A 24,139-nucleotide genomic window follows, 5' to 3' on the forward strand; every position below is an offset into this window, starting at 1 on the left:
AGTCTTCTACTGCACACAGAAGTTCACAATGAGCATGGTAAAATCTCTATACATCAATGAGAAGACCACAGTTCACAAGCAAAAACACATGCACTTTTTAAAACACAAACTGAAGGCACTCACAGAAATACCGACTACCAACAACCAGCAGACCACTGTTATCTACTCATTTTGCATTTTAAAGTTCCTCCTACAGCCTCCTATAGTTTTAAAAGGTACAAACTGAAAAAAAAACAACAAAAAAAAACTCACCCCCCCCAAATGTTTTCTTATCAAAAGGTTATTTACAGTTATTTGTTGTCCTTTAGTCTATGAAAAAAGACTAATTCATGTTATAAGTAAAAAAGGAACCGATGCTGATGTAGTAATTGCTGAGTGCGTAGAAGTGCGATTTAAATAGTTAGAGGGTAAAAACAGATGGAGGACGCATTGCACATGGTCTGCTCTTCTGTTTTTCCTCTTTCAATTAGCAGTTCTTTGTACTAGGCCTGCTCCTTCTTCTCTTCTGCTAGTCTTCAGGATACATGCCTCTTCCCTTCCATGCCTTCTGAGTAACTAGGCTGGCCTCATAATCTATGATAGACTTGTACTTCCTTTTTAATACTGAATTCCCTTAGACAAGATCTATTTAGTATCTCTAGAAATTGTAGTGATGTAAAACTAACCTCCTTTTTTTTCCCTCATATTACAACAGTCCTCGCCACCTTGTCTCAACTCCAGTAGCTCTGTCCTTAGCAACTTTCCTGACTCAGTTCAAGGGTTGTGACAATTGTTATCATCTCATGCACAATTTCTAACCTCAGACTGCTGGTGGCATTCAGGTACCTACTTTGATTTTGAAAAGCACTGCCATGAGGCAGGAAACCTCATTTGAGGTTGTCTTTGATGTCTTTGAAAATTTGCCCCATAATAATTGTTGTCCCCAGTTCATTCCTTGTGAAGTTCTTATCAGAGAGAAAGGTCTGTCAAATGCATTGTTTTTCTTGTCAGGCCTTGTCTGAAAGTGGACTAGAGCACATTTACCCTGAAACGTAGAGCTAATTACTGATGTCAAGAAATGCATGAGAACCTGACTGAAAGGAAGAACAGTTTGGAGTCACTCTCAGTACCAGTCTCAGGCAAATGAAAGCATTTATAGCAGGAAATGTAGGCAGCGTGGCATTAGACACACACTTCCAATCTTCCCGTTTCCGCCAAGAAGCAGAGACACCTACAAACCCTTGTAATCTATCTTCAAAAGAACTACCTATAAGGTTAGAGATCCTAGTGATATAATCTGGAACAAACGTCAGAGCTCCTCCACAAATACACTGACTAGCATCATCTACCAGAGAAAATACCGTTCGTAGGTGGGCAGCTGTACCCTTCACCGGGCACAGGGAAAAATGACAAGGTCAAAGACTGGTAAAACTTTTTAGTTTTATTAAAAATTGGCAGTTGCCTCCCTCCTTTGCTAAGCAGGGTGAGTTTCAGTTGTTTAGTTATGCGGGGTTTTTTTCTGTTTTCCTGTTCCATAAGGTATTTTTGGGTTAGCAAGCTCCGAAAGCAAAAATAAGCAGCAACCACAAAGCAATTATCAAGAAAGCAGGCTGAGCAAACAGGGTATCTTTTTGCCACGAGTCTTCCTTCCTCAGAAGGACAGACCAGGCTTCAGCGATCCTGTCACCTTGTGTGAGACACAGGAAATGCCAGCCAGAAGCCAATTTCCTCTGGATGTCTTAAAAAGACGTGACGATGCAGTGTCTACCAGCCTTCTGCCCTTGCCAGGCTGTGTTTTCTTTGTGATAAGCAATATTAAGGCAAAAGACTTTCAGGCTCATTAGTTCAGATATAGTTATAATTAAGCAGAATTGAAGCGAAGCTTTAGCTGCAGATTTCTTTTTAGACTGAAGAGATGTCAATAAGAATTTTTAAGGATAAGGTACCTTATTTTAGATCTACAAACAGAGTTTTAAAAGTTTTGAAGTTTACTTGCACTCAGAAACATCAGTCTGCATCAGGAACAGTCTACATGTAGATTCTGACATTAACTTGACTTTCAACTCCTGCTTCAAGTTTAAGACTTAGAAGTATGATACATACAGTCAGACAAAAATATAAGGATTGATCAGGTAGACTGGCCCTGTCGAATAACAATGTTTCTTTCAATTACAGCAAGCGTGAGATTTCTCTTGTATTACTAAGGCACAGAACCAATGACAGTATGTTGCTGGAGCTTAAAAAGAAAGAAAAACCTAAACAAAACCACTTCAGTCAATAGTTCAAGTAACCCATGGATCCTTTCCCTTCTCCTGTAAGATTTTTAATTCAAATATAGGTCAAATCAACAGTACATGACACCCTAACAACTGCTGTGGAGACCTAAATGAAGGGAAATTATGGTCCTAGAGCAGATTCTTGTGGAGAAATTTAGCAATGGTCAAAATCAGGTGATAAACAAGTTGAACAGAGATTACTTCATGTTTGAAATACTGTGGGAAGAGACTTTTCCTCATACCGCTGTCATTGAGTTGTACTTGATTTCTGCATGGTGTTTCCATAGTTGCCTGCACTCTTCCCTTCCTTAACACTGAAGGATTATAAAGGAGTGGATCAGGTTTCCAAGCGAGTTGCTCGCTTTCCTTAAATCTATGGCATTACTTGTATAGGTGACCGAGCAGTAAAAAGATCTGGTAAAGAAGAAAGTGTAAAGTCTGTCTTGGGAAGACTTTGAAATGTCTGAAGATACTGAAACACAACAGAGGCTGAACAGTAGGTGACTAGTTGAGTTCCTCACACTCAGTGACATGACTCTGTCCCCTGTTAATGGGGAAATGCTCACTATCAGCTACGGCAGCAGGGCAAGGTATAAGGTACAAACTTTCCCAACATAGACTGGTTACTCTAAGCAGCACACACTAATATGGCATGTTCTATGGTATCATTTAGTAAAATATTACTATAATGCGAGTGGAAAAATGTTAGTTTGTTAGTGCCCACTATAAAATTGAAACTTACGACCTGCTCTCACCCCCAACCCACAAGCCTTAGGATGCCTTTCTGGATCGTATTTGCTTCTTCTCAGTGAAATGCTAACATTCTTGTGTTGTTTTGAGTAACTAATTCCAGTTGTCTGTCTTCTCGCTGGCAGATCATCTTCATTTTCCAGTCCTAGCAACAGCCTGAATTGCTCTGATCCACTCTGTACGCTCTGTGGATGAGGCTGCTTGCAAGTAATAGTGGATTTCATTTGCTGTGATGATTTCAAAGAGGATGTTGTCAACATCATACTTCTTGGCTACAGGGAAGAAATAAGGAAGTCAGCTACGAGAGAATAAAGTCTTGTATTTACAATGTTCCTTCCTTTACACACTGTAAGTGGATTTCCTTCCTTTCTACAGCTGTGCCTGATCAGGCCTTTGCAAACAGATTGCAAGACTGGGTCCATAAGATAGGTCTCCCTCTTGGAGGAACAACCCATGAGTTCTGCACAGTTCACCTTTAGGAGCCACCTTCAGAGGTTAATTGATCTCAAATCATGGAAGGATCTGCAATCCTGCAGACAGTTCATATTCCCCAAACCCTCCCATGCCTTGCAGCTACAAAACCAAGATGTTTAAGTTCACATCACATCCAGAATCTCTGGTTCTTTTCATGTCTGCCAGCACAGCCTACACAGGTGCTGAGATGCCAACAGACTTTCCTGCTCTGTACGATAGTCTGCTGCTCCCGTGGAGAGGAGAATGCATAGAATGAGTGTTTCTTGGTCCTTACAGCAACGCTTAACCATTGCTGTTCCCACAGCTTCTAGTTTTGGGAGGGAACAGAACGTGAGCAGTAATAATTTGTTGGCATAGCCATTTCTAACATAAAGCTTCCGTCCCAAATTCATCAACGAAAAAGAGCAAACTCAGCTTACTTCGACTAAGGCCAGTTATCTTAACATAGGGATGGCATCATCCTTTTGACAAGTCTTCTCTAAACAACTGACAAAACACAAGATTCCCTGTTGCTACCTTTACCACAGTATCCTTCTCCAGTAATTAAGATGGCAACAGAGAGCCTAGTTACTAGAAGAATTGCCAAATCATTGCATATAGATTGCCTTTGAGTAAAATCCACTTGTGATTTCAGGCAGATTGAAAGAATGTACCAAAAACTTATTACACAGCTCATTCAATATGGTTCCTTACAGTCTGGCATATCTTCCACTGCTGTCACCACGCAGCCTCTCAAGTGAATTGCTCCTAGTGGTTCTTCTCCCTGGTGAGGACATGAAATCAAAATGAAATACAACATTTCTGAAACTGTTCACATGTTAATATCTGGCTACAACTCCAGAATGGAGACAAAAACATTTGCTGACATAGTAAGTCACCTGGAAAACCAGGGGATCTTCAGTCTGTGTGTGACATGGAAGGTGGGGGGTGTGGTAGGGGAAAGACCCGCAAATAAATAGGAAATCTCTTTTGGGATTTGAAATTCAGGATCTGCAGAGTATTTAGCATGTCCTGAAAAAAGGTACATGAAGAATATTAGCCTTGTGCCAACTATAACTTTTCCTTTGATGTCACAATGAATAGAAAAAGATTACTTAGAAAAAGAGTAGATCTTAAAGTATTCCTACCAAACAGCAGGTGCAGCTATGCCCTTATTTACAATCTGGCCTCTCATGCACTTCAAGACTCTAATAGTCAAAGAACAGGTGAAGATGCATTTTTATTGGCATAAGCCTGAAAGAAGCAGCCCCTACACGCTGACACACCTTAGCCCTTTGGGAGGGGAAGCCAGGAGCGGGAAAGGCAAACCGGGAACAGGGAGGTCAAAAACTTCTCAGTGTTGATTCTCCAAGATGTCTAGGCTGCCCTCTGCCAAGGGGGACAGGCACGGCATAAAGCACCTGTAACTCACAACACCACGGCACTGCTCCTGCAGCAATGCAGGACGAAATAAAACCTGTGGGCTACATGAATCTACATGAATGCCAGCTTTTGTGAGGCAAGTTCTGTCAGCGGCAATGCCTCTTCCTTTCTTAGGGCAGAGTTTAGCCTTTTAGAATTACACAAGAAATGGAATACCATGTCACAGCCTGACACAGAAAATACCTCGATTATAAACTGCAAAGTGACTGTGTTGTGTTCACTGGAGCTTATGACCTCGTTCATTTTAATGACGTGAGAGCACACATTAATTCTAATTAATCACAGATAAGAAGTGAGAGCACAGTTCAGTGCTGCCCATTCCCAGGTCTGGGTGGCACTTGCCACCCCAACTTGGCAACCCCAGAAACCATCCTTCCCTCTGCTTTTCCAGAGGGTGGCCAGGCAGCGCTCTCACAAACAGCCCCACTGTCCTGCTTGGTCTTCCTCATCACACATTTCCATGCAAATACTCCATCCAGATATTTCTACAGGAAGGCAGCTTTAAAACAAACAGGGAAATAAACCAAAGTTGATCAAATGTCTCTTACTCCAGCAGGATCATAGTAGTGAAGGTATGCAGGGTCCTCTCTTAAAACAAACTTTCTGACTTTCCAGTTCTTCCTCCGATGTCCCTAGGAAAATTTTAAAACAGGAATGTCTTGAACTGCTTTGCCTGCAAGTGTTTACAGTCAGCTTACCCACACATGAGAGAACAGGCAAATACAAAAGGGAAAAAGATGAGTATTTTGGACAGGAAATATTCACTGGAGTAGGACTTGAATCTGAGCTTTCTGCATCTCATTGTTTTGCGCAACAACTGGGCTATCATACTAGTTTGTCTTTTTATTTTTGTACAAAGTAGAACAGCTTCAACATGGGAGATTTCCCTAAACACATCTCATGGCCTGGTAGCTATGACATTCACATGAGGTCTGTGAGATCTGGGCTTAAATGCTTGCCAGAAAACATGGCTGTGAAATGTCTTGCAGGAAGGTACCTTGACTATTGACAAGAATGAGCTGAAGGTTCTTCTCTTCCTTCAAAGACAACAACAAAAAATGCTTACGTGGCTCAAGCACCCTGGAGAGAGTTCACGGCTGAGAAGCTCAAGCAGAAATAACACCACCTTCCAAGATGGATGTAGATGCCTCATTGCTTTCAGCACATCTAGATTTTCCCCACCCATCATTTCAGTCTTGGAAATAGGCATTCTCAGCAGAAGAAGTGACTCTTCTAAGCAATGATCCACAACTCACTGAGGGTGACCAAATGTAGTCTAACACTGGTGGAAGACTGTCATGAATCACTTCCTCTCAGCATTTCAAAATAGTAATTTCTCAATTAACTATGCTGTTTGCAAGGAAGCTGTTACTAACTAGGCAGAGGTGAATGTAACAGGGTAAAAGTTGGCAGAAAGACACGTATCTAATTTCTTCCACTGCTTTTGAGTAATCTGACTGAGCAAGAAAAATACAAGTGAGCACCACCAAAAAGTTCTTAGACTCCCAAGGGAGCTACTTAACAGTGGAAATTCAGACTTGATATTAGGAAACATTTCTTTACAGAGAGAGTGGTCAAACACTGGAACTGGCTTCCTAGAGAGGTGGTCGATGCCCCATGTCTGTCAGTGTTTAAGAGGCATTTGGGCAACACCCTTAATAACATGCTTTAACCTTTGGACAGCCCTGAAGTGGTCAGGTGGTTGGAGTAAATGATCGTTGTAGGTACCTTCCAACTGAACTATTCTATTCATTGAAGAATCCTGGTCTTGCCTTCAGTTCACTAATATCCGTTTGCAATGGCCTCAGAAAGTAAGGCTCTTACCGTGACGTTCACAGTATTGCTTAAAGTTTTGCTGGAAAGGAAGGTATACAGTTCTCTTCTGTCTTACAGATGGGGCAGGATCAAACGTTACTGACTGAAAGGACTTCTTTGCTCAGCTATGCTCAAAAAGCCTGGGAAAACTGGCAACCGAATCCAGTTGTGTGTCCAAAGGGACACTGGATGGTGGCCTTTTTACTTGAGTTCAGTTCTGCATTGTACCAATGACTTGTCACATCTCCTGCTTTAGCACTCTTAAACTATAAACTGTCTTATTTCGTAATAAGAGCAATAAACCTTGCAACGTTGGGCAAAGCTCTGTCGCCATGCTACAACAAGCGTTGTTTGTGCAAAGGCAAGAGGGACAGAGATGAAACCTGTCAAGTGTGGAGATGGCACAGGCTAGTTTCTCTCTTCTCTAAAGCTTCTAGGTGTAAAAGAGTAATCTTGTATCCATGCAACATCATCCCCACAACAGGATGGAACACGTGCAATACTGACCTGTTTCAGCAAACATCCTTGTTTGACTACTATGCCTCTGAATTCTTCTTTCAGGACCACATCATCATCACTAGAATTTCCCTCGCAGAAAAACCCACTGTCTGGCTGCATGACCACAAGAGAAAATTCCAAAGTTACACAGCTGCTGCATGTTTATGTACATGTACAAATCTGGCTTCTCTTTGGCTTCCCTCCACCCTGTTTTTTGCCACCCCCAAAAAAAAAAAAATCAACCCTTTTACTGGAAAGATTTCTCCGTGAAGTTGAGGAGCTCTCCAAGTCACCATGGAAGCGTTTCAGTATAAGGTAGGACTACACAACTGACTCTCAGGGCATCTGAAGAGAGCTGGAGCATCTGTGTATATGTCAGTGCCTCCATCCTCCATGATTCTTGGTGTCATATTGCCTCCATCATGGACAGGCTGCCTCGATCCCATGATGTCACAGGTTTTTAAATGCACAGGCAGCAGTTCATATGAAGCAATGCCAGCACAGCCAATACGCTCCAGGCTGGCTATCCCTGCACCCAGCAGGTCCTCCCTCTTCCTCCATCCATCACAACCATCTAGAATTTGGGAAGAAGAAATACTCCATCTTGGCTGTCTTCTCCAACAACAAGAACTGGCCCTAGTTTTTTTTAATTCGCTGTTTTCTATAGCTGTGATGTTGTGATGTGTGCACTGAGCATAGGCTGTCTCAGGATCCAGGCATCACATCCATTTCACACCAGATAAATTGTGATGCTAATTACTGAAACCTTACACTGTTCAAATGATGTAAATGTAGGTAATCATTCATATGGCTTAGAGTAAAAGTCTGTGCCGCCTTCTTGCAGGATAGCAAGTCAGACATTGACCTGCTGTGACCTGCCCACACCACACTGGTATTGAATCAAACTAGAAATAAGCTGAAAGTGAGCAGAGTGCACATGGGCTGCTAGGAGAAGCATCCCAGGTAGCCAGGAACTGTGGTGGCCACAAGGCTGCCCTCCCCAGCAGTGTCTCTGCTTCCATTGCTGCACAGGTAAAGTCTCCCTACCACAGACACATTCTAGGAAAACAAATGAAGTAGTGGGAGAATCATATTTGCTGAAGTCAAGTGATTCTATGTGGTAAATATAAACAGAATTGTACTATTCAAGCATTTTTACCCGACAGAAGTCAAACTTTTTTGTTAGCTTTAAGTTCATAAGCCAAACATCTTTAAAAACAGTATTTGACTGTGCTTGTGGTATTGCAAGTTCTTCAAATCAATCCACAGAATATGAAGCAAGCAATTGAAAAGGTTGGGTAAGCTATCCAGGACAGGTGTTATCGGGGAATATTAAAAACTTTTGCATCTTTTCTCACAGGCAAACTGTGTGTGAGTGTGCACACACACTGCACAAAAATGGGTTTGTAGCTTGTGCCACTCCGAGAAGCCCTGTTATAATGAACTACTCTCCTCCCTTCCACAGAATCATCAGGGGAACTGATGGCTAAAGTCTGGTCACTGGTGAAATTACCAGGAACAAAGTTTCAGTTAAAAATAACTCAGCCTGATCTCAGCACACAGTTCACACTCAGAAGGGTGCCAGAAAAAAAATTTCCTGCTTACAAATATCAAAGTGAGCCAGTTCATTCTGAGTATTACGTACAGAAAGACAATTAACACGGATCTCTCAATTTCTGTACAATCTTTCCTCCAGGACTTAAGAAACCCAACAATAAGCCTGAGCAAAGCAGAGCATCAGTGAGTCTGAGACAAGAAAAAAAAAAAAAAAACCAAAAAAAAACACCAGAATACCACACTCACAAAGTAATAGTAGGCATCAGTGAGATCTAAGAAGGGGGTGTCTGACAGTCCCTCGGCAGCAGCCTTGGACGTATCCCCTGCAGGCTGTAGGTAGCCTTCACTCAAGAGGGAAGAGGCAAGCATGAGACCTTCTTTGCGATTTCGAATGGAGTTGCTAGACACCAGCCAGTCAATCACAGAGGTGCCTGGTTACAAAGGAACAAACAATATCAGCCACAAATCAAGACAGACATGAAAAAGCCTAAAAATACACAGGCAACAAGCCTACTCCATCTATTCATCAATCTGAAAGATATTCTTAGTGACAACGCAGAGAGCTAATCTGGAAAGGTGCCTGGGTCATCCAGTGAGGTACAGCCGATCCGACTGATGGCAGGGGCCAGGACAACTCTTGAACACTGTACCTGAGGGAGAAGAGAGCTGGGAGGGGATGCAGGGCTGAGCTGGGAAGCCTCAGGGACAGTGACTGGGGAAGTACAAAGGACAGCCAAGCCTGGAGAAGGCAGTCTTCCGGGCTGCTACGTTACTGACAGTGCTGTCGAAACAGGGTGACTGTCGACTCTAGCACCCACAGATTTGACTTGGAGCAGGATAGGAATTACAACGTGACACAGTTTGTTGATGAAAAATTCAGAAACGAGTAATTCTTCTGGAGTTAAGTGTTTAACGCAACTTTCTAAAAAGATCTACTTCAATCTTTCTGGCATTGGTTAAATTTTTTCCTCCTCTCTTGCTTACCAGAGCCATAACTTCATCCTTTGAGCACCTCCTGTGTTGGTCAAGAAATCATCTGCTAGGTTTTCTTCTCAAATTTCTCTGTGCTCTACAGAGCTGGTTTATCTATCTTTAGCCTCCTAGCCCTGTGCTCCCTTTATTGTATGGAAAAGAGGAACAAGAGCTCCTTACCTGTAAAGCAGTGATTGAACACTTTTTTATCTTTTTCCAGCTTCAACTCCTTTATTCCCTTTTCAGGATCTTTCATTGAGAGGTACAAAGCACTGTGCATAAAAAGAACCACAGAAACTGTTAGCAAATAAAAAGCTTTAGCCAGTTCGCACATTATCATTGCCATTCACGGGGTCTTCACATTTTGCTGGCATATTGCTCTATAGAGCTATAGCATGGCTTAGTTTAATCTCCTGAAAAATTTACATTGCAAAACCTGGTGGCCTCACTACATCACTGCCACAGCTGCAAGAGCAGAGGGGGGAGTGCACAAACGGCTCACCATACCCCCGTCTTTTGAGAATGGAACAACTTGCTGTGACTGTAGTGTGAACAGAGGAACACCCACTGCTGAGGCACCTGCACAGGCCCCCACAGCCTCGGTGCCAATAGGGGAGTTCACTGCTTTGTGCTGTGTTCCCCCAAAGGTCCTTGGCTGGGCAGAAAACCTGTCACTGTGATATATCCAAAGCCTGCATGTTCTCAGAGGCCCTCAGTAACCTCAGTGAACCTGGGTGTGACTTCCTTCCTCCCACTCGCTTTTCACTTGTTCAGAATTCTAAGTCCTTGGAGCTCTGGAATGACAAGAAGGACAAGTATTAAATGTCACAGGTGAAGTCCTTTGGCCTGTTAGTCAGCGTGATCCTCTGCTGAAGCCTGTAAAGGCAGATTTAGTCGGATCTTGGCCCTGTGCAGTTTTACTGTCTCATAAGGACCTCTGCAGGCTCATTTGTATCTTGATATTTACTGCTCAGAGGCAAAAAATAAGTTGTCCTTAATTTTACAAAGTACTGACAGATGGCTTCCTGCATGTGCCCTTTATCTCTTCTTGTCCCTTTGCCAGTTTCAAGTTTTTTGGCAGGCACCACTGTCCCCTCATCACCCAAAAACTAGGCTAACATCAGCACTTCGCTGGAGAGCAAACAAAATATTTAAAATATTTTTGCAATAAATTATATATTGTATAAAAATGCCTCTCCTGGAAGAATCACACTTTGGCTGGGGTCTCCTTTTGCACTGCAGTGTGCTCCAAAGTCTCCTTATCAGCAAAATCCTTTGATAAATAAGCATGTTTTGGTAAAAGATGATGTATTAAAAATGATCTTCCCAGTTGTGATTGTTAGCTCATTTCTGCCCCATTGTACGCTCTCAAACTGTTAGTCATGCAGAAAGGACTCCGAGTGAAACCAGAGAGGTAGCATGGACAGACATGCTCATAGCTCTTCCGCACCAAGGTTATGTATCTGGCACACTGCCTGCAGATGGAAGTACATGGGGTAAAAGAGCTTTGAGAACAAACCTCAAGTTGATTGTTTCAGGCAGTCTGATAGACTTCCTTGTGGATTTTCTGGCAAACCTTTGGCCTCCATCTATGCAATGAATTGCTTTCTTGATATCCCGTACCCAGGCATCTCTTTCTTCCAAGTAGGCAGCTTGAAAAAAGTGGTCCTGCTGCTTGGCCGCAGTAAGTTTGAAGACAAACTGCAATGATAAATGATGGGGTTTTTTTAAGTTATTTTGGTGTAGCCAGTTGGGCACGATTAACCTAGCATGACCACAACATACAGCCTACCTGTGCCTAAGAGACTACGGAAAGTGCCTTAGAGCCACAGTTAAATTAACTGACTCCTTTTTTTTTATTTCCCTGTGAGTGATCCCGACGTTGTCGGTACAGCCAAGGTGAGTGACACTGATACAGCTGATTTTAACTTTTGCTGGGAAGTTCACCACAGCTAAAAGGGTGAAGTGCCCAGCCCCTGCAGGCTTACAGGGGGTGTAAATTTATCTTGTTCAGATGTGGGCAGTCTGAAGGAGGGGGAAAAAAAACCCCACATCATGTGGCTCAGCTACTGATTCACAAGCAGAGAAAAGGTCACAGTCACACTGGAGAGCAGCTGAACACATCTGCAGCCTAGCAAACCTTTAAGGCCTTGGTAGGGAGGTGATACATCCAATCCTTGGCTACAGCTTATGATCACTACCTATTTAAACTAGCAATTACAGAAGAACTGTATTTCCCAAAAATGAGAGAAGATCTTTTAAAGGTAGTTCTAAGGAGAAAAAAGTAACATTAACCTGAGAGAAAAAAAAAAAAAAAAAACAAAACAAAAAACAACCACAACACAAAGTTCACACTGATCTCATTTTCATCCAGTGATCTTTTGCACAGAAAATCTGGTTCTAATTACTCAGGCAAGAGGGTTCCCACTTCCTCTAAAATATAGTTCCCTATGAATGGAACTGTAATTTGTTCTGTACTTGTGGTAGAATAAATACAACAGGTTCTTATACAGCAGGCATGTAAAAATGACAGCGAGCAAAGAGCATGGCTTTATGAGGGCAAGTAAAGCAGAGACTATCCTCAAACAGCAGAGAATGGTGAATCTACAGCAATGAAATCAAAATACTGAATGAGTCTACTGAAGCCTGCGTTTGTAAATGGCACATTTCTGAACATCCCTAATACACATCTTCCAGATTGTTGCCAATGGGAAAAATTCTGACACCCGGAAATTGTGCAGAAGTCCCACCGACTTTCATGAAAGAGATTTCAAACTTTCAAAGCAGTGGGTCCTCAAAAATCCATTTTCGACAGAAAAGTAACCATATCTTATCTGACACTGTTCCTGTTTCCAGCAACACCCACCTTTTCCATTATGCAGTAAAGAGCTACATCCTGAAAATCAATACACAGTGCATGTGAAAAGCAAACAGACAGATCGCATCCCAATATCCAAGAGTCATGCTAGCATACCAGATTAACAGAATGAAATATCAAAGCATTAAAGCAAACTTTTACCAAAGGGAAAAAAAGAAAAATCAGCATTCTCGAAGTCGAAGAGCTGAGAAGCAATGTACAGAAAAATGCTAAAGAAGGCTTTTCATTTCCAGTACACAGAGGAGACTGGGAAAGCTCTTTCTCTTAACTTTAGCTTTTAGAAAGCTAGGTCACTAAGCTAGACATCCATTGGATTATTCAGACCCCTCTGCCTATTTTGTAGAATGCACATACGCTGGTGAATTATCTTTTCATTATTGTTAAATGTGTTATTGATATTTCCAAGCAACTACGAGAAACTAATACTGATGTCAGTGCCGCTGTTGGATTTAAAAAAAACAGAAACAAAAACAAAACCCCATGAAACTGTTTGGAAAGGAATGCTTTGTGAGAAAAAATTAATTTCTACCATTATAATGTAGGATCTGTGATATTCTTGAACGTAGTACCCTTCTCCTCATGCATTATACCTCAGGTATAGAGTAAGGAGTGCTGTGCTGAGGCTTGTTAATTAGATAATGTAGGAACGTGGTTCATAGGAGCTCATAGGAGAAAGTGAAGCTTGCTCTCTCATGCACACTCTCACACTTTCTTTCTATTTTTCTAATGCTCAGAGACTACTATCTTTAGTCAGGCATCCTTGCAGTAAATTTCTTGAAACTAACTGGATAATCTTCCAGATTCTGGGGGACCCCTTTGTCAGAGGAATTCCTCTGGGTGTATAATGCCTATTTGAGGAAACTGAGTTGATGAAGTAACAAATGACTAAAGATAGGATTATTTGCTCATATTAGAAATCCTGTTTTACCAACAACTATTTTTCAGGAACTCTGTAACAAAATATGTATGCTTGTACATTTATCTTCCTGTATCTTACTTTCTGTCAAACAAGAACCTGAATTTGTGAATATAGTTATCTGTGTGTTTTACTGGGAATCGGGACCTCAGTCTCTGCACTTACTACCCTCAACCTCAGAGATCCCAAATGTGTTGGCAACATTTGAACTAAGATTAATACAGATTGCATGAATGTGAAGTGTGTGGGGTCAGGTAGTTACCAAACAGTAACAAAAAGGTTTGGAAATACAGTTTTACTTGGGCATGTGTGTCACGGCATTTATCTCCTTCCTGTCTGAGCAAGCCATGTTGTTGCTCTTTGACAACAAATAAATGCTTCCATTGCTCATGAAAGAGTTTCCCACACCTTTATTCTGTGGCAGCTAGATACAGGATTTAATACAGGAATTGTGCCATTCAGCTGCTAAGCGTCCTCACAACAATATAATTTAGCTCTGCTCTCTGACAGACTCAGAGATTTAAAGAAAATTTGAAACATTTAAAAGAAATCACTTTCTGAATTGCTTCTCTTGAAGTATCCTGAATTTTTCCTGAGCAGTCACACCCTTCAAATACTACACAAGTCTAAGCCTGCTTGTGACCTTCTAAGACAAGTGAGAGTCGCCCCTGGGATGAGTGTAAGGAATTTGTAACCACCAGTCTTTTGCCTCTTTGGTGCCTCCAGGACTATAAATATCCTGTCAATCATTGTTACCAAAAAAGTACTTACCATTCTTTTCCCAAAATCTTGGCATGGGCTGTTAATAGAACTTCCTTTTAGTGGGACCATCCCTTTGGGGCTGTTGTCAGCCTTCCGCTTGTAGAATTCAATTCCATCTTCTAAGAGCACAACCCACATTGGCTTCCAGGTATTAAACATGCTGCCCTGCATCAATAAATCACTGTGTATATTATGTTCAATAAATCACTCTTCATATGACCTTTCAGGGAGTGTCTGACTGACGCTAAAATAACTATAGTTAGTGTCTCAAGGGGAACATACCACAACCGCACCCATCTTACTATGCAGTTAAAAAACACTGTTATTCTTCTGACCACCATTAATTTCCCCTTGTAGTCACCCCAGCCTTAAGTTTTTCCAAAATCGTACCGCCTGCCCCAGCAGGTGTTGCCTTTCAGTATCAGTTAGTCCCAACCACTGTCTTCAAGATGTCATAGTGGCAATATTATGAATAATCCTCAAAATTTCTGGATATGAACTGGCACATTAGGACTGTCTCATTAACTTGGGCATCCTGTGCTATATTTTGAACTTAATGCTACAATACAGTCAGTCATCGAGGCTTGGCTGTCTGATAAGAAAGCACACATCTCAGAGGATTTCTAGACATATAAGAACAAACTGTAAGAGTAATGAATAGTTTAAGGGCCTGAGGCTGCAGATCTCCAGCTGCTGTGGTGAGGAACTGAAGTGCTTAATTTCATCTTTTAAAGCTTTTACTTCCTATTCCTGAAACACAGCTCTTAGATGCAAGAAATACAGAGATAAAGACGGGGCTGGATCTTACATATAGTGAAACACACAGCAAAACTTTCAGGGACTCAGAAAGGAATGACCTGTTTCTCCATCTTGAGCATGATTAACCGCTAGAATTACCAAAACTCTTGCACTCTAGCTAGATGACCTCTCTGGTCCTGCCTGCAACCAGCTTCAAAAGTGGTCACAATCCCAGATACCCAAGTGACTTATTGCTCAGTCAAATGAACATTTAGATATGCTGAATACCAACAGTTTTCCTCTGAAGAGTTATCAAAGCACAACCAACATTTGTGGGCCCCAAACCAGAGGCCATTCTTCAAAAACTTTAGCTTCCCTTGCTCTTTCTGTTACAAAGAGAGACCTAAATCTATCCCCTGCCTCCTACAAATCCATTCACAGCATCCTCGTCCTCCTCAGACCATGGTGGTTGAGCAGCACTAAAGCTGCAGACAGAAGCAAGGCAGCCAGCGTTGTGCTGTGCAAATGGCTTCTTTTGATTTGTTAAACCTGAGAGCTGGGCAGAGGTAGTTACATTTGCATTTTGTATTTCTGCAGGAGTGAAGGGAATAAAAAAACATGCTGGGTCTTTTTTTTTTTTTTTTTTTTTAATTCTCCAAATGAACCCTTTGTCTGTCATGTCCTTTTTTGCTGCCCTACCTTCCAAGAAAGGCTTTTTGCACTCTGAATCAGACCCTGTGGTCAATTACAGGGTGGGGAGGGAAAACTGTCAGCTGAGATCTCATTAAGAGCAGGACGTGTTTCCAGCCTCCGCAGCCCTCATTGGAAGCAGAAGGTGCCCCAGAAATGAATGCTACCTTCCAAAGGAAACTCACTGCCCTGGGGTTTCTCTGGAAATCCAGCAAAACAGGGAACGACAGAAAAAGAGTCTCATCTGGGTACCGCATATGGGTTCACTGCTGGGTTTTTTGGGGTTTTTTTTGGTGGGGTTTTTTTGGTTTTTTTGTGTTTTTTTTTTTTTTTCTTTTTGAACAAGCCATAAGAATTTAACATTTTTTGAGAGCCCAAATTGACCTGCTTGTTGATTTTCTGCTAAGAAATCAATTAAGATGATGAGTCAAGACAAAAACTGCTGCAATTTCCTTTTGTTTGTGGGTTTACCACAGGTTATAATACTTCTGCCCATAAACAGGCAAGTCCAGAACTTCCTGAAGACCAGGCTCTGACATGCTCTGCCAATGGAAGCCACTGCGGAGCACTGTTAAGACTGGCAGTCTCAGATCCACACCATCAGCAAACCCAAACATGGTCACATTGTTCTCATCTAAAACATCTCATGAAAGACAAGCAAGTAGGATGCTGGATTTGATTTTCCTGGACTAAAAATCAAATTGTCACGCCTACTCCAAAGACTGCAGATACAGACGGTTGTTCCTTCAACTGCTCTCTGAAATCATTAACCACTCTAAAAAAAAAACAAAACACATGCAACTTCCCTTTGGTAGAAACAATTTCTTTTTATAACATCTGCAGCACTACAAGATTAGAAAGTTAGCTGTTTCTTATGCTCAGAAGATGACACAAGCTCCCCAAAATATACAGAGGTTTAAGCTGATCTAAATCAACACTGAAGTCTGAACCCACATTTACTGGAAGTCACATTGTCCCAGCTAAAGCACTGACTCCCAAGCACAGCATTTTCTCCAGCCTAATGTAAATACCAAGAGGAGAAAGTTCGTAACAAATGGCCTTCACTCTCTGCAGAGAGAGCTGTGGTTGCATGGATGACTCCTTTGGGAGGTCAAATCCTTGGTTTCACTTTCCAGGCATAAAGGAGAGGAAGAGAGTATGTAATTAGCAGGTAAGATTAATCAGGAGCATGCTCATCCTCACTGGAAGCCCTGGCTGTGGAATTCATGGCAGCCTCACTGTTTCAAACAGCTAGTACCCATCTGATCTGAATCTTCTGCTCCTTTTGCCCTCCAGCCCTTCCTCCAGCACACTGCTGCTCCTCACCACCAGCATAAGCTCAATTCTGTAAGGACAGAACCACCTCCGAGGCGGATCTAGGCAACAGGCACAATTTCCACTTCCCCTGTTGCCGTTGCAACAGCACCCAGCAGCAACTTTAGTACTATCTGCACAGGGAGACTTTGGGGGGACCCAGCACCCACAGGAACGTGAGGGACTGACACTGGCACGTCTGTAGGCATCTCTTCCCCAGCATATCCAGCCAGACACACAGTTTGGGATTGTCCCAGTGTCTATGTTTCCAGCCATTCCTCTGTCATGGAGGAATATAGATTGTGAGCCACTTGCTGTATATATCAGGCCATCGGAACTAGAGATACACAATCTGCACAGGACAAATTTATCTCTCTCCTTCCTCATGATAGCATCACTGCAGCGTTGCAATTACTTTATGAACTTCCTTTCAGTGTCAGTGGAAATAAGACTGAGGAGTGGCCTCAGTCCCAGATTAGAGATCCCTCCAGCCAGCTGTTCTAATGAGTGAAATTCTCATTTTGATGAGCAGAGACACCACAGGAAAGCGCTTCTCTCTTGCTCCAGGACTGACACTGTTTACTTTGGCTGCTTTAAGACAGGCTGATCTCACTAAGGATTTAAATGAAAGTCAAGCGCTTATCCTATGGGCTCTACCACAAAAGACTCCAGAGCAGAGGTTGCTGTGGGGCAGCAACTACCTTCCCAAAGAAGGGAAGTGGCCACGGCCCCACATGCTGTCTCTAGGCCAAGGTGATCTGCCCTCTTTAATCTCACTATGCTTCCTTGATGTTTAACTCGGCGATTAAATGCAATCGAGTAGGCTGTGGCCATTTCAAGCTGTTACCTGTTTTGCCAAGCTTCCACTAAGGGTGTTAGGTTACTTAATAAAAATACAAATCTTTTGATCCAAAGGTACATCTGAGATATATGCAAAATACCTTATACAGTATTCTGATGAGATAACTGCTAGCAAGTACCTCTATCATCACTAACACCACATTGTTTTACTGCTCAAGGAATTCTGCTCATTTGCTTCTTCTTTTTGGAAAAGATTATCCTTTTTTTAATAACTGAAACTGAAGCATGTTTCCCCACACCTCCCCAACCTATTCAGAGTTAGCTTCCTCCTCCACTCAGTCCAAAACTGCCCGCTTACCTTCTTAACCAAGTAACCCTCCCTTATGCGCATCGGTTCTCGCTCCATGTCTCAGGGAATCCTGCTCTCGGGTCTATCAGCGCTGCCAGTTAAATTCCTCTGACAGCAAAGTCTGTGGGCTGGCGTTTTTACAGTACAGCTGTGTCATATTCACAAGTTCCTCTGCCTGCTAATCACATGAAAACAAGCCCATTTCCTCTTACAGAGCAAGGGGAAGACGCAGAAGCACGTGTGTATTTATAGTTTGACAGAACAGGCAACAGCCTGATTAAACACTCAATTTTATCAAATACAGCCAGCCTTGATGATAGAGTCCTGGGAAATTAAATAAGCATTTTAGTGCCCAATCCCAAGAAATTAGGCCCAGTCTGCAAATACATGAACTCTAGCAAAAGAACAAACAGTGTGGAGTACTGTGTGGCTGCTTGGTGCATGCCAAAAGGATCTCAGAGACAGGTTTCCAACTCACTGGTTCTGTCACTTTATCCTGTCTTTGAAGTCTGACTCTCAGTGGGTGAGCACATGGGGTCTGGCAGTGAGCTGGAGGGCCCTTACTTGGTTAATGGCACCCTCTGCTGATACAAGAAATTTGTTTATCAAACTTGATCAGGTTTTGGAGTTTGATGCTGAGGCCTCCCAAAGAGGTTAGCTGTCAAATAGGCATAAATGGATTACACCAGCACATCACAAAGCACCGCAGAATGTCACTTTCTACAAGCATCTTTTACTTGCTGCAGACATAATTTGACTGTATTTGCTTAAATATATGGCAAACCCATAATTTTCAAAAAGTTGATATATACCAGAGTCATAATCCCTCCTCCTCATATAGCTACCTCGAGGCCATAATGCTACAGAGCCTGGGGCGAGCATTAGAGACCAAGAACTGGCTCACAGTTACCTCTTCCTTCTGTCTCTATCTTGCTGCCCCTCAGACCTGAGGAAAGCAAACCTCTTCCCCAGCTGGAAGGGCTTATAGGGAGCAAAGACAAAAGAATCTGCCAGCATTTTCCTCCCTGCAGGCAGCCTTTCCACAGGTTTTCCTGCTCACCTGCTCCTGCTGGTTCAGTTTTTGTGCTGAGTCAGGATGACAGGGCCCTGCATGATAAATTGATGATATGAAACATCCAGGGACAGATCCCCTTCAACAGAACACCTATACGACCTTATACTAAAAAGTGGTTTAATGTGAACAGAAAAGGATGCTGACTCCACAATTTTGCAAAAGCTCAGTTTCTTATTTACCTGCATGAAAAGCCCTTGAAGGCGTTAAATGCAACTCTAGACACAGTGGCACCAAGCCAATGACTCCAGAATTTACCATTAGGTACTTAAGCAACTCAGTGCCAAAGCATAAAATTACCTCCATCCATATTAGCTGGAAACAACTACTTTTATAACACTTCTTTTCTCCATATTGTTTCTATTTCATCTTCAAAGCTCAGCTATTCATTTTGCCCTTCTGCCTTACGTGTCTGGAACAATCTTTTTCTTAACACCGAGGCTTGGTTTCATTTATCACACATCACCACCAGGGATTCAGCACTGCATCTTCCCCCAGGCAGGAATGTGCTGATCAGCTAAATCACTCACGTGAAGCAAAATGGTCCTTAACCATAGAGTGGCCATGGCAGGTGTGAGGGGCAGCCTGGACTGCTGATGCCCGTCTTCTTTGTGCAGCCATTCCTAAAGAGCAGCACCAGGCATAAGAGAGAGGAAGAGCTGTATTTCTTCTAGCTCTCCACAGAGGGGAGGATAGAGCTTTGTCTGGCAGAAAGAGAAAGTAACCTGCATTGTGGAAACCTGCTATAACTTACCCATTTCTGTCCGAAGTAGGTAAAGGTGCGCGATGCTGGATTACCAGCATTTGTCACAATAGCACAATCTGCAATAGAGATGAATATCTCAGCTCAGTTTACTGGCAAGTGATCTGTCCTCGTACAGGAGATCTTGCTGCTGTATTTCCTCAGAAAATTTGGGGTTTTTTCTGCTACTTCAGGGTCCACTGCTGCAAGTATTTTAAAAAAAAAGCAGATCAACCACATTTATCTGAGCAAGGGATCTAGCTGAGAGACTGATGGGCGATTACACTGAAAATTGGAACCATATCTTTACAAATAAATGCGTCAGCTGCAAGGAAGACAGGCAGTTTCTCAGCTTGTTACATCAGCTTCCCTGCTCTACTAGCCCTTGTATAGCTGTTCTTCAAACATGTTTGCTGCGTTGTAAGCCCACTCCATTTGTAGCAGAGCACATGAGTTCTCCATAAATATGCATCTCCCTAGCAAATCAAGCTGCATTTCCAGGGGAAATTAAATTAAATGCTATATGTTCAAAATGATTGTCTACATGGCAAAAATAACATACACAAGTGGTTTGCAAAGGCGATAAAGACTCGGTCCAGCTTATAGTTCAGTAAAACCTTTTCTTCAGTTCTGCACAGAGGTCTCAAAAGAATTGCAGTATTAAATTGAGAGCTGGCAGGTGCAAGTCTCAGCACAATTCACTCCATATGGAATCACATATATTGCTATTTTTAGCAAATGAGAGATTGGAGCTTTGCATCCACTTCTCAAGAAGAAACTCAAAACCGGAACATTTCCAAATTTAGCACTGTGTTAAGAAAGGAATCAAAGAGGAGCAAGCATGAAAAGACTACTGCAGGTATTGTCCACATCACCTTGGAATTTAAGTGCTGTGGGTTGGCTGTCATAGATGAACCATCTTGTTCTGACCTCAAGGCATATTTTATATATTTAATTATTGTGGACCTATGCAGCAGGATTAGTGTATTAACTTTAAGTGGGAAGGCCTGCATAAACGGTAAGACTGAAAAACTTATGCAGTTGGCATATTAGCATGCACAGAGAGATCATATTGAGAGGGTGCAGTCAAGAGACCTAATGGATTTCTCCAGAATGTTTTCTAGACAAATTGGACCAGCACAAAGCACAGGCCAGGGCTTATCTGCATATTAGCTCTGACTTTTCATTGCATGCATCCAACCTCACCTGTGACACACTCACCTCTCCCCTGCAGTAGTTCCCCATCAGCGATACGTGCAGGTCATGTATCCGCAGCAGGGAAGGCCTAGGCGCAAGACAGAAGTCTTGGTGGACGAAGCTGCAGCATGAGAAGACTTCCCTCATTCTGGGAAGAAAAAGAGAGATGAGAATAGCTGAGTGTGCTGGCTGCAGCTCACTTATGGGAGCTCATCACTCCCTTCAAAAGCACTAAGGGTTCACCAGGGCACAGGGGAGTGCTGCAGTGTTCCTGCCCCAAGGGAAGGGAATTAGCTTAATGTACCTTGCTAACTCCAGACAACAGGCTGGGAAGCCGCAGGACTGAAAAAAAAAAAAAACCAAAAAAAAAACCAAAAAAAAAAACCAACCCACAAAAAAAGGCAGTTTTGCACTTCACAAAGACATTAAAGATTCCAATGCCCAGCCCTCAAATGTAGGTGTAGAGAATAGAGGAATGGACACAAATTTATCTTTTTGTTCCTGGAAATAAATTACTGCTGTGGTTTAGGAGAACTGGGACCTTGTCCTAAGTCTATGATGATCTATTTAGCTTTGAATCTTGTAAACATCAGCACATTTGCTCTGTGCTCCTGGCAAAACCACACTGCCTACTTCTTCCTGCAGGGATTTTGCTCCCTACAGAATATCAAGTAACCATGCAGCAGCCTGAGGGCTGGGACCCACACAAAATCCCCATGGGGACTGGAAGGGCATGGTTATGTCTGTGGCAGAGCTGGAGACTAGCACTCCTAAGCTTGACTCAGGAAGGGACTAAAGGACCAGGGCTGAGCTGAAATAGGGCCCATGAGAAGAGGCGTGGGTGGAGGCCCCAGGTGAGGCTGGTCAGGGCCATTGAGGAGGGCAGCAACAAAACTAACGTCCCAGAAAGACTTAGCAAAGGCAACCCCTCCTCTTGATCTATACTGATAAAGAGCATCTAGCAGGATCAGATAAGTAAATGCACTAACGCATGTGAAGTTATCAGATCGATAAAAGGAAAGGCAATGCCTACATTTAAAATTCTTTCTTCATAAACATCGTACTCTCACCACATTTCACTTTCACGTGGTAAAACAGTTACTCAGCCTATGCACACATAATCCATAATATGAAGCTTTTTTAGTTCTCCCTCATGTGTGCCACTTTTTGCTATAGTGGTCTGGAATAAACTCACAGCCTGAGCTGTGTCCAGAGAGAGATGATCATTCAGGCAGAAATAATATGGGGAAAAAAACCTCGTTATAGATCTGACCTCTCATGTACTTAGGAAACTAATTGCAATCAATGTCTTCAGCTACACACAATTTACTACAACATGATATGTCTGGCCCATGAGGTGAGTAAAACTGATCCCTGGCAACGGCCATTATTCTTCACGCACCACTTTAAGTGATACTATCAGATTCCCCATGTGTAAGGCCTCTGTGATTTCGTACTGAATTACATTTAAACTTCCAGAAGTGGGAAGTGCTGCAAGCAAAACTTTTAACAAACCACAAAGTGCAGCAGTTTCAGCAGAATATAACACAAAATGAGATTTCTCTTGCAATGTGCAAAAAAAGACAGGGAGGAATGCACATGCAGCAGAGATATGTGTCTATATATAGCAACTGCTTCCTCACCTGAAAACCTGTGCACACCACTTGATTGTCTGATAACTTCCAAGATATTTTCAAGACCATTCATTGTTGACCTTGACAATGTTTGGAGGGATTCATTTTACCTAACTTTTGGTGGACTGCTTTTGAGGACCTTTAAAGTCAGCCAAGATCTTTGCAACAAATCGATGGAGTTCAGTGTATGATTCCTGATCAAGTGTTGGCCTCCACTGCGGGATGAGTTGCTCCTGCAAGGTACTACCTGGTTAGATGCAACTGCTCTTTGAGTAGGTGCCCTTTGACAATACAAGGGTTGTAGGCGACTCACCAAACCCAATGGATTCTTCTCATACATTAATGTTGATACTGCTGCTACCTCGTCATACATAGGGAAATGCTGGGGGGTTTTTTAATAGCATTTGTTTCACTCTTGAGTGTTCAGTGGGAGAAGCAGTGACTGCACTGTGTGACAACTTCCCTGTAGGGGAGTCCCTGCTGCCAGCGACGGCTATCGAAGGCAGGGTGTTACTTACAAAACTCATCACCTACACAGTTCTGAGAGGCAGGGATCATGCCCTGCCCTTATCTTTGTGGAAACCTGGCTGGCTGGACACATTTTGAAGCCTATTCTTAGCTGGATACCTAATCAAGACAAATCCAGTAGGATTTTTTTTTTTCAGAGGTTAAATTTTCAGCAGAATCTATTCTTTGCTTAATGTTCACAACAAAATTAATTCACTAATCAACTTGCATGCACAAAGAAATGCAGCCAGGTAATGCTATATCTTGACTTTGGCTTAGCAATCCTGCAGTTTACTACCATGTGTATATCCCAGGTTTAGAAAAACAAAGGTCAGGTCCAGTGCAACATGTAGCTGTGAAAGTCTCCTAACAAAATCATTAACTCCGCCATAATGTCAAATCAAACAAAAAATACATTTGTGGCCCAAGTCCCGCGTCAGCCATAAGAATGTTGCGGTTTTAAGAGCAAACAAGAACAAATGCAAAAGAATGGAAAGGATGCACAAACTCGCTCCTGGGTTAAAAGCCATCTCTAACTGTTAGATGGGAATGAGACCTGCAGAGAGTTGAATTATGGTACAGCTTCCAGCTTCAAAGATCTTTCTCCTTGAAGAAATGGTTCTTTCTCTTTGAAGAAATGGTCCCCGCCATAGGTAAAGAGTAGTATTAGACTTAAATGAGATTCTGATCTGATACTGTAAGTACAGTGGGATTTTTTTTCTATTAAAATAAGAAGACTGCAATAAAGTGATTTGAAAAAATCCCAACAGAAACCCTGAACCAAATATTCACGTTG

At 42.4% G+C, this 24,139-nt stretch overlaps 1 protein-coding gene across 1 annotated transcript; it reads right to left on the reverse strand.

Moving 5' to 3' along the window:
- Positions 1 to 3,019: 3,019 nt before the first annotated feature.
- PLEK (pleckstrin) lies at positions 3,020 to 18,302 on the reverse strand. The gene is made up of 9 exons (XM_009707662.1): positions 18,201 to 18,302; positions 14,309 to 14,464; positions 11,263 to 11,444; positions 9,924 to 10,015; positions 9,018 to 9,202; positions 7,224 to 7,328; positions 5,450 to 5,533; positions 4,173 to 4,242; positions 3,020 to 3,277 (listed from the first exon to the last, which is right to left on the reverse strand). The coding sequence occupies exons 1-9, from the start codon at positions 18,246 to 18,248 to the stop codon at positions 3,138 to 3,140; spliced, it is 1,062 nt and encodes a 353-aa protein (XP_009705964.1). The 5' UTR covers positions 18,249 to 18,302; the 3' UTR covers positions 3,020 to 3,137.
- Between the last annotated feature and the right edge of the window lie 5,837 nt (positions 18,303 to 24,139).

Source organism: Cariama cristata, unplaced genomic scaffold (genome assembly GCF_000690535.1).
Source record: "Cariama cristata isolate BGI_N322 unplaced genomic scaffold, ASM69053v1 scaffold31149, whole genome shotgun sequence".
Classification (NCBI taxonomy): domain Eukaryota; kingdom Metazoa; phylum Chordata; class Aves; order Cariamiformes; family Cariamidae; genus Cariama; species Cariama cristata.